The sequence below is a fragment of the Micropterus dolomieu genome, linkage group LG01, assembly GCF_021292245.1.
Source record: "Micropterus dolomieu isolate WLL.071019.BEF.003 ecotype Adirondacks linkage group LG01, ASM2129224v1, whole genome shotgun sequence".
NCBI classification, from domain to species: domain Eukaryota; kingdom Metazoa; phylum Chordata; class Actinopteri; order Centrarchiformes; family Centrarchidae; genus Micropterus; species Micropterus dolomieu.
The window spans coordinates 8102395-8119664 of NC_060150.1; the positions used below are offsets into that span (position 1 = coordinate 8102395).

The 17270-nt window shown below is 38.2% G+C and overlaps 2 protein-coding genes across 7 annotated transcripts in view; one reads left to right on the forward strand and one right to left on the reverse strand.

The window, feature by feature from the left end:
- Nucleotides 1–17270, reverse strand: part of LOC123974489 (gamma-aminobutyric acid receptor subunit alpha-5-like) — a 32023-nt gene that overhangs the window by 9052 nt on the left and 5701 nt on the right. For all 5 annotated transcript variants that reach the window (XM_046055229.1, XM_046055239.1, XM_046055249.1 and 2 more), the window contains 3 exons: nucleotides 15224–15444; nucleotides 10130–10212; nucleotides 3473–3616 (listed from right to left, as the gene is read on the reverse strand). In XM_046055229.1, coding sequence (XP_045911185.1) covers nucleotides 3473–3616; nucleotides 10130–10212; nucleotides 15224–15444 — 448 coding nt within the window. The remainder of the gene's footprint in view (nucleotides 1–3472; nucleotides 3617–10129; nucleotides 10213–15223; nucleotides 15445–17270) is intronic.
- LOC123974459 (gamma-aminobutyric acid receptor subunit beta-3-like) overlaps nucleotides 1–17270 on the forward strand; it is a 63023-nt gene that overhangs the window by 879 nt on the left and 44874 nt on the right. The gene's annotated exons all lie outside the window — the stretch shown is intronic.

Below are 17270 nucleotides of genomic sequence, written 5' to 3' on the forward strand. Positions count from 1 at the left end.
TGAATTTCAAGGTGTACGAGTGCTTCATTACTTTGTCTAGACCAAATAAAAACAGCAGGCGGCTGTCAGACTTCTTTTAATCAAGCAGGGAAACGATGGTTAACGGCAGGTGACAGCTCGCCTCTGTCTTACATTTTCAAAACAAAGAGAAATCTACTGGCCTTCACAGCAAATACATTTTTGAACTTATTTATTCCCCTTAATATACAACTTTTCCATCACCATTTTGATGATGCGCTACCATGTTGGACCAAGGCAGTCCAGCTATGGTTAACTTTAAAGGTACATACCTTCTAATTGTCAGGTCTCTTGAATCTCAACTAAAATATCAAATATAGTCATGTTGCAAAGAAACTGAAAAGTTGTTGCTAAAGTTGTAAAAATGTAAAAAAGGCTGTGAATTACATTTAGGCACGAAAAGACAAAAGTGGAATCTATTTTCACATCCGTGAGTACACCTCCAGTAACAGCTGTCAACCGCGCCCAAGGTGGTGATATTCCATTTAAAGCATGTTAATATGTAAGACAATAAGATCAAAATACATAGCACTGTTCTGCTACATCTGAAAGTGTCCGTGTTTGCTCTGGGAAAGTTATTAGCAAGAGAGTCAAACACATGCAGAAAATAAATTAACCTGCTGGACTGAATGTGACCCCTAAACTCAAACTCATCAGCAATCTCCACCACTGATTTGGACGTCTTCCAGACAGAAGCTTTGAGCTGCATGAATGATGATTTCCTGCCTTTAGTCCTTCGGCTAAATGGAATTCACAGATAATGTTTAGCATTTTCTTGTAATAGTCAGAACACCAGATGGCGGTTTGATGATTTTGGGACAAACAAGGTAATGTCAAGTAAACTGTCAGACATATAAATGACCTTCACTGTTGATTAAATGTGAAAACTAATCAAAGTAAATTTCTTTACAGAAATAGGATTTTAAAAAAGTGTTTTTATGCCTGGTCTTACCTTGTGTGTCATTAAACAAAATGTAGGGAAGCCAGAACTGGTAGAATGATGCTGAAAATATGGCATAATGTGACGGCTTAATTTGACGATATTAGCTATCTAGCAAACATGGCTAGCTAGTATGCACAATTTAAAATACACAAGAAAATTTGCTTTGCAGGTGCTTTACAAGGAAGAGGTTTGTCAGGCCTTAAGGATGCACACAGTGTTTTATATGCACACTGAATGTAAAAATAACTTTGCTTGTTTCCTTTAATGCACATTATAGTCTGGATGAATTTCCAACAACACTACTTGATTTTAAAAAAAGTCATTCTACAGTTTGCATCCTAAGGATGAATCATTTTGTTCAACATTTTTCATATTTTTAATGTATTGCGATCTTTAAGTCAGTGTTGTAAGGGCACACTTTTCAAATAATCAGCAATTATTGCTCATATAAATGGTTTTCAGAAAACACTTCAGACTCGTTATACTTGTCTTGTGGGATGTTGAATATATAGATATTCAGTATTCCTAGTATTGTTAATTGCATTCATAGTTACCGGGGACTGCAGCAACCAATAGTTGTTAGATGTAAAAATATAGTATGTCAGCACCGAAGAAGACATTTGCTAGCCAGACAACCACCAAACCACAATCAACAGGAATTCGTCCCTCCAACCAGGCAGCAATGCAGTCCCTCAACCAACGGACATTTAAGCCTTTTTCTTAAACCACTGAGTCAGCCAGCAAGGGAGAGGTTTCAGTTGTGGCGCGCAAATAAAAAAAAAGGGGAAATCCACACTTTTAATAATGATTCTACTAGAAACTGGAGGGAAGTGTATTACAGTTCCGTTTTACATAAGAGTATTAAGCAGATGCCTATAAACACGCCGCCCCCCCCGCCCCTGTGTCAGAGAGCGGCTGTCCAATCCCAACATACAGACACACACAGATTATTTTTTCTCTCTTTGTGAGGTCCTTACTTAAATCTCAAGTCAAACTATGTCCATTATGCTCAACTTAAAAATGAAACACCTCTAATCATAACCAATAAAGTCGAACTTATGTAATGTGTTACCTTAAACCTAGCCCATAGCTCAGAAATAACCTAGTATTAACCAGCTCAGCGTGCATGCCATCAAAATGTCTTCGATTTGTGAGTTTTATTTACCATTATTGTGAGGACATTTGGGACTCACGCAGATAAATGCACAAGAGCACATACCCACAAACACACAAACACACTCAGAGACAGCCAACCAACCAATCCCTGACTGATCTGTGATGTCATCTTCTTATGCAAAAGCTGATGGGTGGTTGGATGGGGGGATTAACCCTAGGCCTCAGGTCTAGCTCTAGCTCTATGTGTGTGTGTTTGCGTGGGTGTTTGCGCGCGCATGGGCTCATGTGGGGATAAGTGTTGTTTGACAGGGCTGTCCGGGCCTGTAGACAGCTGGTTGTGTGAGGGATAGGCTACTCTCCTCTACTAGCCTCCACTCATTGACTCTGATCTCCTGATAATGTTTCCCACATTTACTCTCTGCCTTGCACGTCCATCTCTCCTCGCACCGTTTATCTTTTCTAATCTAGAATTAGTTACATTACGTTATTTGGCATTACATTTATCATGCATCACATACAGTATGAATGTACTCACAGAAAAGGTGCACACAAAAGGTGAAGAAAAAGTGTGATTGTATGAGAGAGATAAAGTGAGGATAAAACTGTTGCACTATGGACATGGTAGAAGATCTTTTTGGCAGCGTCTGGATCTGTTAGTGAGATGACTGGGGGATGATACGCTGAAAGTGATCTGGTGAGTGAGTCAGAGCAAAAACAAACTTTTTAAAAATTCAATGTGGTCCCAATGCTTTAGAATTATTTTATAACATTTTACATATCTGTCTTGATGTCAACATCCCCATAAAAGGCCAAAACCAACAATTCCATTATCCTCTCATTCATTTCCTACTTCTCTGCCTTCTCCGTGACAGCCCCAATTAGTTCCTGGTGAAAATGTAAAAGCAACTTTAACACAAAAACAAACTCTCAAATTGGATCATAAATATATTTTCACAGTTTCATGTTTAAAAGAAATAATTTCCTAAAACAGGTGTGCACTCAAACAGGATTTCAATAGTGTATTTCTTGGGGACTGAAGAAACATGTCACCCAGTGCACTACTAGTTTTTTGACAACAATGGATGTCTATGGCACAGGAGCCGATAGCACCAAGTCTTCGCAAGTTCGAACTTAGCCCAGTAATACCTTAGTGTTTACTATAGTATTATAAGTGTAGGAGGATTAGAAGAATAAGTTGTAGCACTAATACAAGTAGCATAGGGGAGTGCGGTACACAGTACTGATTAACTACTACACTGTACAATTCCAACACCATTTTTTATAGTAACATTTAGCTACATTAGCTATAAATGTGCATTTGTATATGTGCATTTCTGTGATCTTTTTTGTAAATTCAAGTATATTCTTTATCTACAGACACATTCACACACACACCTCTGCTTGTGCGTATGTCCTCTTTGCCTGCAGTTTGCCCAATAAGATGGTACTGGTTGAGTCTGGAGCCATCCTCTGCCACCACCACAGACTTAGCAGCTCCCTGAGTCCAAGTGTAGACCACCTCTGACACCGGATAGGCATCTGAGAAACAGACAGACAAAGATGACTTGACATTAGCTTGTGAATTTAGAATTGAAAGTGTTCATTTTAAATATACCAACATCCAAAACCCCACGTTTTGTTCTAACCAGTTATAACATATAACAGTTTCAGTTACAGTTTCAACCCTGTTATCGCTCATATTACGTGCCCATGTGCTTGTGTGTGTATTTGAGTGAGTGCTGGTGCAGAGTCTGTCTAGCACTTTTTGATTAGACTGCAGGCTTAAGGCCAAAAACAGAATTTGCTTGCATGCCTGTGTGTGTGTGTGTGTGTGTGAGAGTGTGTGTGTGTGTGTGAGAGAGAGTTTGTGTATGTGGGTGGGTGGGCGGATATTTGAGTGTATTTTTGTTGAAACCACACTTGTGGGTCAGAGGTGAGTTCCCCTGTCAGCAGGAACCAGACCGAGTCAGATTAACCAAAATGTGTTGCATCAACACATTACACAACAGCACAAACTCTGAAGCCTCTTCTGCTATTTCATTTATTCATCTTGAATCCTGCACAAATACTAGATATTGATCCATCTTCTGCCTAGTGAGGGCTGAAATATGGAAACGATTGAATGTGAGATTTAAGAAAATTGTAACTCTCGTGGAGAGAAGGATTCAGATTGATTAGATTTGGAATGGCACATTGGTTGTCTTTATCTGACACAGTTCAGCTTGACATTCAATACCAGTGCACTATTTATTAGAAAATATAATTATTTATGTAATTTATTTGCTGTTGATTGTGATTATTGTCACCTGTTTCTAGACCAGCTCTATATCAAGGTTTTGACACAATTACCAAAGCAAATGTCACATTCGTGATCATGTCAACTTAAATAAGATTGGAAAAATACTGAGGACGATCTTAAAATATGTAAGAATTTGAAGGGCAAAACTGGGAAAATAGGTGTGATGTTTTATTATGCACAGTTATTTACATTTAATATCTATGAATAGAACACAGAACAAACCCAACCTGCATTTAAACATTTTAACAAGTTAACAACTGTTTTTGGCATTGTTTATTTCTGTTCCGTAGGAAATATCTTGAACTTCAGTATTTCTACTCATGGTGCTCATTTGGCAGCAGGCTACTGGTGTAAAATATATGTACTGTTAAAATTTGGGCATTGTTAGGCCAAAGGCCAGGACCTTAATTGAAGGGTTGTTAGATTGAAATAAAGGATTATTTGTGAAATTCATTACACAGACGAAGAGCTAGACGAAGACAGGCAGGCAAGATGGTGCACCTGTGCCAACAGTTCACGCTTAATGATTTGCTGCTCCCACCTTGCGTATAAGGCAAGGGGAGCTACAACTCAGCCAAACTCATCACCTACTATACAGTAGCACTACACACTCTGAGTGACTCTGTCTGAAATATTAAAGGAAATAAATGCAAAGGATTTTAAAAACCAAAATGTGTTTTTCCTAAACAACAAAAGTTTCCAACATTCAGTCATGTCAATAGCAGTCCGGCATTAGGAGAGAGCCGGGATGATTGAAACACTTTTTGGATAAAAGTCATTTAAAAAGATAACGTTGCAGGCAGAATTTTTTTGTTGTAGTGATCATGTGTGTTCTATCAATACCAGTTTCAACTTTTTACAAACGAGGAACGACTTGAGTATAATTTGACTAAGAATGGAGCCCCGACCAGTTGGGACAAAAGAAACACTACGGCATATGTTTAAATGGTTTGTCATTATGGTATTATTTAAAATGTCTGACATTGTCCTTAAGATGTAATTGCAAACATATTATATCCTTCAACTTAATAACAAATATATCACATTTAATTTTTAGAACATATGACTTAACAATAAATGCATATTTGGATTTTCTTTCAGACCTATGTAGATTATCCTTAAATTCTTTCTTCTAATTATATTGTGTGATTTACAGTTAAATATAATTTTACATGAAAGACGAGGTCAACTATTCAATTCTTGTCTCACTTTTTATATTCACGGATGCCCCTTTCTGTGGTTCTGCTGACTCTTGGCATATTCTGTTGGTGCAATTTGACACACACAAGTTTCAATAAACTCAACAATGTATTAGCGGCAGGATGAAAAAAATGGTCATCCTTACTGTAGAGTGACAAGAGAAACAAGTGTTTCAATCATCCAGACAATGACTCCTGACTTGACTCGCTTCTGTACTGAAAAACGTTGACATTGTAAAATTAAGGATGTGGTAAAGTACTAACTGATCTGTCATATGATCATGACACCTTAAACAATAGACACAACTTGTTAATAATCAGATTATATCAATATGTAATCAGAGCTGGACAATCTAATGTAAAGGATATCATTCAAAGTCAAACAAAAAACACAATACTGAAATAGAAATCAACCAAATCCTCAAATCTAAATAACAAAATAGGTTGCTGTCAACTCTGTGGCTGGGGTTTGGTTAAATTTAGGCAATACTACTTGTTAAGTTTAGGAAAGTGAAAAAGATAGTTGTGTTGGTGTTTCTTTAATTCCATGTCTTCTACATGGATCACCGACTGGAATGGATGCTAACTTTTTACCTTGGACATTTAGCTTTAGCCTCAGCTTTTTAGCATGATATGCAGTTGTGGAAATGGGGGTAGTACAGAGGAACGCCGCTCCGGGATTAAAAGGCAGGAGGGAACTTTTTCTAAAACCTGTTCATGAAACAAATATGTTGTGCTTGAACGCACCACAAATCCAGCAACTGTCCATACGCCCAATGGGAAGGCGTGACATTGCAGGGTCAGTAGTAGTTAACAACTACGCTTGTTACTGTAAGTAAGTTCAATAAAACCTTTGAGATTAAAAAGCCAGTACTTAATCAATACACTTGTTCAACAAGCATAAACTTATTTATTTATACTGGTGAGTTTGCTGTTGTAAACATTACTGTTGCTGTTCTAAAGACAACAATTAGTTATATTTAAAATATACATTTCTAATCTTGTCCTGAATGTATTCTTTCTTTAAAAGCACTTTCAGTAATGATAAAGAACCCATAAGAGGAGTTAGTATCAATAAAATCCTAACAAAACCCATCCCTAAGCATGAGTTTAACATATGATTTGTAAAAAAAATTAAAAATAAAACAACTCATTTTTGAAGGAGACAGCATAAGAGCAGCATGAATAAGAAAATAATCATTAGATCATTTACGTAACTATAGTAAGATTTTTTTATGTAGTTCTCATGATAGTGAGTGAAATAAATAACAGTTTGTTTATAAACGCATCTTTACTGATTATCCTAATTTTCCTGGTTGTAAAGTCTTGAGATCCAACCAACTTTATCTGCATGTGGGAGACAAATTCAGAGTTTGTGTACATTAAGTATCTAACAAGGATTTGGGCCATCCTTTGGCATTAGAACAGCTCCTGCCCTCTTTTTGATCCTCTTAAGTCCTGAACTGACTGTCGTTAAAGAGGAAATCCTTATCCTGAAGATTCATTGATGTTCAGATCTGCTGACTGGGGTCGCAGGAGGAGTCCGATTACTTTCTGCTGTTCATGAAAATTAATTCATAAGTTATTCAGATATTCACATTTTAGAATATGAAAGTCAAAATCCTAAAATGACTCACTACTACATTATGTTCAGCAGGATTATTGTGTGTTGAAGGCAAGACTTGCAGAGGGATGACTCGTTAGAACACACAGTATTTTACTGTTTTCCCACTGTTCAGGTGTCCAGGTTTTGTGTACCTCAAACAAGTTTCTAAACCTCCGCCTCGCCATAAACACCAGCTTTGCAAAGTTCCAAATGACTAGTCTTTTTTTGTCAGCTGTCTATTATGTTAATCATGTGGTATTTTCGGAGAAAGTAGTATTCTTTAGCAACTGTTTTTCTGTCTGAATAAGTTGGCGTCAACCTGTGGCCTTTACTGATACAGATTTGATTATTTTAGTTGTCATGGTTTTCTAGACTGATGCACCAACAATTCCAAAGCTCACTACTGTGGCTCTGCAAATGTTGTTAGACACTTCAGTTCAGCTCAACTCAACCGCTTTCTATACGTTTCTAATGGGTAAATAAGATCAGCTTGATTAATTTTAAGAAAAATAATTGCGTGTTGTTTTAAATAATACATATCACCAGGCTCACCATTAACTGAATACCACAGACTATTACTCTAGTACTATTTGATAGCTGTAAGGCTGAAGGCCAGTAGCTAAATAAGGATACAGGTTCTGTGGCCCAAAATAAAGGATTAGTTGCCCGTCACCTGAACCAACCTTACAGCAGGCTCTCATGCGTTAATGACAGGATACTGTATATCACTACTCTATTTCACCAGAGAGTGCACACATGAAGCTACGGAAGACAGTGCATGAACACACGAATGCAAACGAGCTATCAAGTGAAAGTTAGTCACAGTTAACCTTAGCTAAAGCTTCTGATTTTTCTCGTAGTTGTGAAATAGGAAATCTCTGTTTTGAAAAGTAGGACGTAAAACCAACAAGGGCCTGCTAAAGTTAGCTAACATTAGCCTAGCAAGGTAGCAGGAACTGCAATCTCAGCTTCCAACTCTAATGGATATTGCACGATGTGGTGTGGTTAAGCAACCTATAAACACATTAAATATATTAAATTTTACCTTAATTCATTCTATTAATTTCAATATAAATAGTAATTGTAAGTGGACACACAGACATATATTTAGTTGTGAGCTATCAACTATGATGTTATGAAAATTTAATTATTTAAAAAAAAAAACTTGTTAAAATGGACAGGAAAACTGGAAAAAACGCATTTCATTGGTGCAAATAGTCAATCTGAAAAGCCATAAAATGACCCTTTACCTCTCTGAACCCTTTTTTCTCAGCATCACTGCTTCCCGTAAAGAGTTTTCCTTGCCATTGTCACCAAGTGCTTGCTCATGGTGGGAATTGTTGTGTCTAGACCTAGTCTATATGAAAAGTACAATGAGACATGTTTTGAATTGGCACTATATAAATAAACTTTATTCGAATTTAATTGAACTGTAGCCACTGCTCTCTGCCTTTGTAGGTCTTCCCTGAATTATCAAAGGAGGGCGTGGAGAGATTTAATGACAATTTGTTTTTACTGGGGGGATTAATTTAGTCTATTTTTCATTACACCGGTAGTAAACAGTGGATCCAGTCAAAATACTGTTTAGTGTGATTAATGTCTGTGTTATGCATTTCAGCCATTTTGTTAATTTTGGGGAAAGGGATTGTAATCTTTTTTATTTCTTTTTGTTATACAGGTTTAACTATATTATCATGTTTGAGTCCAGAATACTTGCTGCAGTGTAATTTGTAGGTTTAGTACAGTATGTACAGCATTGTGCCACTTGAGGATGAAGGCTAAATCAGCAGGTGGTCAGGTCAGACAGAGGTCACAGTTAGTCTCAATGCTACAACAAATGACAATGAAAGGAACTATTTTCTCCTTACTACGACCCTTCACCTTGTAAAAATGCAGTTTTGCTATCAGCACATTATTCCTATTACACACTTACACTACTCACCTGCAGGGCACTGCACCCAGGGCGATTAGGTTAGAGTTTGCCTTGGGAGATTCAGCAGCTCCTTCCACAGTAATTGGATTGTGGTTAAATGTGCTTCTCTTAATTAGTGAGTGTGCAGACTGCACCTCATAGAAATCTGCAGATAAGAGCCTCATGCTTTAAGCCCAAGAGGCTCCCACGGTATGGCATTTGGCCAGATCTGTCTTTAAATACTCCCAGGGCCACTCAAGGTTCTATACATTTCCTCACTGGGAGGCCAGCCATCCCGTTAAGAAGGCATTGGGGAAAACCCTTCATTGGCCTAATTAAGTGTTGGGGAACATGCGGTAATCTTCTCTTCTCTTCTGGCAGTGACCTCTTCCAAAGTTTTTAAATAGTAGTTAAAAGGGAAGACCAAAAATATCTATTAAAATCTTAGCTCAAATCAGCAGCATCAGATGTCCATTAGGCTAACAGTAGAGAAACAGTGTCTACATATTTGTACATGTCCATAAATTGAATTCATAAGCCATAAAATGCACCATTGCTCACTCAGGGATTTTGCTACTAGATGATTACTTAGTCTGGTATAACCATTAGCTTATGGTGGCTAACGTTAGTACACTTTAAATGTTGTTCTATGATGCACATTACTGAATCACTTCGCAGACTTTACTTTGCTTGTGCTGCTATTAAATGGCTTAGCTAAATGATAAACCGTTGTTTAGCATTAAACTATAATTGTCACTTGTGGCCACTTTTCAGTAAAAGTTACAGCCTCACTTTAAAAGTGAATTTTTAAGGAAAGCAAACTCAGCTCCAGCAGATAATGACCAACTCTCTGCTGCAGCATTCTTTCAATTATCCAACATTGTCTAAAATTATTCCTTATTGTTCTCTAAATCTAGATTAAACTTTTTACATTGGACTGAATATCACCATTGTACATCATAATAGCTGACATTAGTATACAGCCAAGAACAAGAGGAATATGAAAGTAGACATTCACAGCCGGGATTTTACTCACAGCTGCCGAACTTGAGAGGGCAGGCGTGGGCATCCATGGGGAAGTCCTCCAGCTGCATGGGGCATTCTGCTGAGATGGTCAGTCTAAGGCAACGCATGCAATATATATCCATTAACACTTACACACTGTGAAATTCAGTAGATAAACAACATGGAAAAGCACAATTTATGTTAGCTAGTAATTTATTTTTAAGTTATATTACTTTCTTTTACGCTCACTATTTAACCTTTAAACATTTAAATCGGCATGTACACTCTCAGAAAATAAAGTTCATAATTGTACCTTTAGGGGTACAATGGCTTGTCACGGGGGCTGTACCCTCAAGGGTACAGCTTTTGTACCCTTGGCACACACTTGGAACATATATGTTCCTTTTTGACCCTCAAAAAGGTACATATATGTACCTTGACGTCCAATAATAAGCCCAATGGGGTATGTTAGTGTAGATTGTACCTTTGGGGCCACAAATGGACTCCTACTGTACCCCTATTTCTGACAGTGTAGGTCTCCTACCAGAACACTCTACAATTACAGGAACAGCTACAGCTGTTGATTCACTAAAATTACAGGGTACCAAAACAATTCGAAGGAAGGTCGCAGCTTTGCTATCTTTGCAATTATAGCCATTAAACATTCTAAAAAGGGGGCATAATCTAAGAAGAGAGCGACATAGGGGGTCATTTAAATAATATTCAGAAAACATACATTATTATTGTTTTTTTAGACTGATTTGAGATACATTTCATGTATTGTTAGCATCAAAAGGATTATAAGGAACAGTAAAATGGCACAGGACAATTTCATGTCTGACACTTGTGCCATATTTCCCTCTCAGGAACTCTATTATTACAGTGGCAATACTACCACCTAGTGGTCACAGAGTATCTGTGTTGTTTTTCTTTCCATTAAAGAAAGAGAAGCTTTAATGTTTTTCTAAATGACTGTTGGGACAAACTGTTCTGCCAACAGCCAATCAACTGTCAGTCCAGATGATTCAAATATGAATCTTAGCTCTCGTTCCTAATGAACATCATTTGAATTGCTGTGGACTTGAGGTGAAGTCTATCTCCTGCTTCATTTAGATGTATTCATTCGCTCTATTTGAATCAATCACATGCACACAACAACAGCTTTTCAAATCTAATTTTCTCAGAGTCATTCACAATCATCAAGACGTGGTGTTATAATTTTAGCTGCCGTGATGGTACCTCAACGTGTCCTGAAAGAACAGCAAGATGAAGTAAAACAAGCATACAAATTGAGCATACACACATAATTATTCGTTTTTTGTTGTTGTTTTTTTTAGCTGTCTGCCCTAGATTGAATCAAGTCCCTCTGGGTATTCTTGCTCCTTGCATGATGATAAACAGTAATACAATGATATGATGATGATGAATTTAATGGGCTTGATGAAAGAAAGTGAAGTGGTTAGAACCAGTGGAAACCAGTGCACGAAATCAAACATTGATTACATTAAAGATTTCTCTGGCATAGGCTTTTGTTTTCTGCTTTAACCATTCAGGCATGTGAGCAACATTACAGAATAAGGTCCATCATTTTTCTGTTTTCCTTCATTGAATGTGTTATGAACTTAATGATAACTGTGTCGCCAAGATGTAGCATAATCCTCTTGGGTCATGTTTTTTATGCTTCAGCCTCCTGCACATTATGTATCTACTTACAGGAGGTTTCTCAATTATATCATTAAAGCGAACGAAGCAAAGCAATGTGGGATAAGAGGCCACCTCCGGTCCCTATAGCGTTGACTGTTTTGGGGCTCAGCTTGCTTTCCACATCAGTGCAGGATTATCCAATTGCATTATTGTGTCTAAAACAGCTGAAGGATTTTGTATGGAGGAGGAGAAAGAGTGTCTTTGGGATAAATAAATGAGAACATGGCTGTTGGCTATTATACCATGTTCTAATTATTCATGTGGCCTTGCCCCATTAGCAGGGATGCCTGTAGTTGCTTTTAACTATGGGTGTGATTTGTGCCGGAGAAAAGTCCAAATCCATGCATCCCATTGCAGTTATTATTGAAATAATGGGGGTAAGATATCTTATTAGAATAATTCACATGATTCTTTTATACTATATCCAATATGGACTGAGTGGAAAGCGGTGCATCACAGCACCTTGCAGAAAAGTCAAGAACTTGGACAATAAAATCAAAACAGAAAGGGCTGAGTTTCGGGTCCAGGAACTTTATGCTGTATTAACCATTGCCACCATGCTTGTGCCACCATGTCTTTTCACACTTACAAGTACATTTTTAACAATCCCCCAAGTTGTGTCACATACAGTTGGTCTCATTGTAGTTGGGGTTATATGACATATCCAATGTGTGGGAGGTAAAAAGAACAGTTAGAAGTGTTAAAATACAAGAAAATCAAATAAGGAACAATGTCATTATACTTGACACTTATGCAAATTGTCAGTATGCATTTTGAAATGATCAGATAGAGGGCTATAAGTCTAAAGGCAACACTAGGAGCATGAATGAGAACAGCAACTCAACTGTACCTAATGATAATGGTGTGCAATGCACTCACTCCGCGGTTTTATAGAGGTTTCAACCAGCTGATAAAGCTGTATATGTTTTAACTTTTCTGGTATCCGGCTATTATGGGCTGCCATCAAGTCCATGTGCATTAAGCTCGCGGAGGGTAGAGAAAAGGGGCACTTTATGAATTATCCATGGAGACAAATGCATAAAAATTTGCTCTGCAAAACCAACTGCTCCTCCACAGAGTAATGGTTTTCAAATGAGACGGCGCCACAATCACATTTAGTCGGTTGAGAGAGGGGAGGTTTCATTGACACCCATACGTAATGTGGAAATGTGTGTGTGATAGAGGATGTAATGTTTGTAACATGCACTTACTATTAAGCATTGTCACAGACATAGTCATGTGTGTATGTTTTAAGAGTAGCATCTGTGTTGGATGAGTGCACTTGTCTGGGTGAATCCTATGGGGATGAGCACATGTGGCGTTTGAACTCCATATACTGGATGCTGTATGCTATGAAAAAAAGTGTATGTGCTTTGTGCCTGGATTTGTATATAATGTGTGTGTGTGTGTGTGTGTGTGTGTGTGTGTGTGTGTGTATATGTTCTGTTTGGGGTCCTGAATGCCCCAGGGCCCTCTTTAACAGCTTATACAACATACTTTTAAATAAAATCATGACCCTTCCTAATTTCATGAGAATGGCTTATAAGCATGTTTCATGAGTCTGCTACAAAAAATGACACATTAGTTCTGTCTGGGGTCTCAGAAACTCATGGGAAATGCTCCTGTGCTATGCTCTAATGTTAAGTTTTGCTTAGTTTTATTACGGTCAGAAGAAAAGAAAGGATCCTTTAAAGGAAAATGTTGCACTGGAGTTTGTAGGACCCCAAACAATGAGGAGGTAAAGCCAATGTCAACATACGCCAGGGTTAATCACGTCATTGTGTATAGATTGACAAAAGGCTGATTGTCACCACACACATATTTGCCTTATTCTAACAAAAACAAAGTGGATAACATATAGTGCAAACAGGCATAAAGAGAAAGAAAGCTGTAACCTGCAAGTACCCAGATGGCCGTGTGTTTGTGTTTATGCAGGGAATAAAACCAAGGCTGCTTGTGGTTAAGCTCAGCTTGTAATGACAAGCACAGTACTGTAACAATTAGACGCATTAAAAGCAACCTACTGCTACTTCATTTCAACTGTGGCATTCTGATGCCATTTATAGCTTATGGGGGCTCTCTCGCTCATGTATACGTTTGTGCATACAATACATGTATGCATAGATTTCCATAAAATGGCACATATGGAAATGAACACGTGCACATTCACGCAATCCTTTACTTGTTAAGCCTGGAGGTTAAAGTTCAGCATCAACATAACCAATTAGTGCGGAGAACATGCTTGACAGTCGCAGCTGGTGTATTTGTGTTTCACTGTGTGCGTTCGGTGCGTGTAACAAAGACGTGACTATAAATACGCACTTCTTTGGATATGTATGTATGTCAGGATGGTTGCATATGGATAATCTGTCCTCCATCCAGCATTATTCTCCCTGTGGGTGGCACTGATATCAGATAGAGTGCTCTCATCCATGATACAGTCACTCTTAAGTCCTGTAGCTACAGGAGCACAGCGTTATATTAATTCTGTGGTCCAAAGGTCACCTTGTGGTTGCCGTTCCACTGAACAAAAACTATTTGTCAGTCATAAAGTTATTTTTAGGGCTCATTTCTCAATATTTTAAAGCTGATATTCTGTCCCTGTGCACAGTAAATACGGGTGGTTTAGTTAATACTCATCACCATCTGGTTATTGGCCTATTTCTTCTCTTCTTTTTTTCTTATCTACATCACTGCCAAAAACTATAGTTCACAATGAGGCTGCTTTTCATAATGGATGATGTCCCTCTGCAATTTTTCTTCTCACACCCCTACATTTAAAGAGAGACTTCACTCTGGTTTTTATATTTTTTATAATGTCAGCAATGTGAGTTTGAAATAAAAAAATAAAAGAATTAGAATTAGAAGAACAAGAATTTAAAGAAATACGCTCTCTATATTTGCTATTTCATTTGCTCTTACTGTTAAATGGACTTGTTCAGGACAAATTGTATGCCTCTGGTTGGCCACTGGGTGACACTATTCTCCTACAATCTGGGTTTCTATCACTTGATTTTCTCTCCGAGTTCAAAGCGTGCATAGTGTTGGCCTTGCCAGCTGCTTTCTTCATTTTATATTTTAAACCTTCCCTTCACTAACCCCCCCCCCCCCCCCCCCCCCCCCCCCCCCCCCCAATTAAAGTTGCAGGGCACATAAATGGGAAGTGTCCTCAATTCACTTAACAATGTTGAGACTCAATACTGGATCCTCGGCCCTTGTGTACCTCTCCGTGAGTAGCGACATATTTGAAATTCCTGAAATTTCTAAATCTAACAAGTGCCACTAACCTCGGATACCAAAAGGGTTTATAATTAGGTTTATTGCGAAGCAAACCCACTCGTAGTTTTCATAGTTTATGTAGTGTGTGTAAGGCAAACAAATACACCTGTTACACATGAATAAACAGGGAAATAACACCTACCGCATAGTGTAAAGCAAAGTGCCGTCATCCTTCAGCCTCAGCAGCTTGTTGGGCGTGGTCATGTTATGAGCAATAGACTTCTTGCCATTAAGGAAGAAGGTGTCGGGGGTCCAGATGTTGCTGGCCAGCAGGTTGTTTAACGGCAGCATCTCCATGGGCCCTTTGAAGCACAGACGCTCGTCCTTCCAGCTCTGGCGGAAGAACACGTCTATGGTATATTCCTGAGAGGGAAGCAAAAAAAAAAGAGAGTTCACTTTCAGAGAGCTGCTCTGGAAAAAAGGCCAGACATATGAGCAACAAAATAGTAGTGAGAGGTAACTGTTTGGACCCAGAGGCCATGCAAAGTGATGTCAGTAAACTGCACACTGCTCTCATGTTTACCAGTCTGTCTGCTCTGTCATCATTTTTATTCCAAAAGATGCTGAAGGGATGCCAAAGGCAAAAGATCTTTCTATGGATGAAGAGATGGTTGTCTATGTTTCAGAACATCCCGTTCGGTGGTGTGTATTTACCAAAAACAAGAATTTGAAAAAAAGTCATATCCACTTTAAAGGGTCTTCATTTCTGTTTCTTGACTCTGTCAGCATCATTTTCTTATTTAGACTCATAAGACTGGGGTAGTTTTACATAGAATTCTTCCCTAATGGAGCTTTAAATGTTTTTTGGGGGGTGCATTTTCTTGTCAAATTTGTGACAAAAAAAGCTAATTTAACTACTTCTGTACACTTAATCATCAATCAGCACAAAATGGTCAAACACTGCTCTCACTCTAACAGTCGTTCGTCCTTTATGCCTTCATTAATCCACCAAGATTCTGCGGTGTAGAAATCCATCATTTGCTCGTGAGTGAAATACAGACACGCTTCAAGCTAAAAAACAAACAAACAAATGAACAAGAAACAAATACAACACTCCATCCCACAGAATAATGACACTGTTAGCAGACTGACATATAAGCTTTAATGGATTGCAAAACCCATTCAAGTCTCTTGCCACATTTCATTAATCTGTCGTGCGTCCCTGTCAATACTTTTGTCAAGTCAATTATAGCAAAGTGGCAAAATTGGTCAAAGTGTGGCAGGGATATGGCAGGGTGTAATAGGAGATTTAATGAAAGATGAGATTTAACGCATTTTGCTATCCAGGTGGAACTTAGTACTAGTTCATAAGAGAACTAATAAATAAAGGGATGAATCATGTGGAACAAGTTGGAAAGTTTAAGTCATCCACATTTATTTCCTCTCATTTACAAGTAACCAAAAAAAAAAGAGAGCCAATCTTCAGAAGACACAGCTAGGACCTGAGTGTAGTAGCAGGGAACAGCAGGGGCACTGGTGCCAGTCTCATGAAATGTAAATATATGCTTCGATCTAAAAATACCTACAGTCGTCTGGATGGGATTCGGAGACCTGCGTGCGTGTGTGTGTGTGTGTGTGTGTGTGTGTGTTTGTCCAGCTCTGTACTCTGCGTTTCTATGGTGTTTGCTGCAGATGAACTCACCATCTCCGTGTCAGACACCGGGCCAAAGCTGGTGACAAAAATATTCGTCTTGATCTCTGTGACATTCTCTGTTGAGAGAGCACAGAGAATGTTTGAGGTGTGGAGAGGTCAGGACAAGACAAACAGATTTTTAATTCCACCAATATAGGACCAATTTTGGGGTTTTATTATCCATCCGCAAGTCAAAGTCATTACCCTCATTTTTATCATATTTGGGACTGTCTTCAGACACCACAGCTGCATAACACTTCTGTTACAACTGAAAGAAAATGACATTTTCTGTATAGATTTTCTATTTAAAGTGCTCTGTGCTTTTCCCAGGGCTGTAACTAACAATTAGTTTCAACATCGATTAATCCGCAGATTATTTACTAGATTAATCGAATAATCTTTGAGTCTATAAAATGTGAAAATCATGAAAAATAACCACTGCAGAGTCTTCAAATGTCTTGTTTTGTCACCAGCGCTCCTAAACGGTCAGTTTAAAATTATATAAAAAAAGAACATTGGAGATGCTGGAACCAGAGGATGTTTTAGTTTTTTTTTT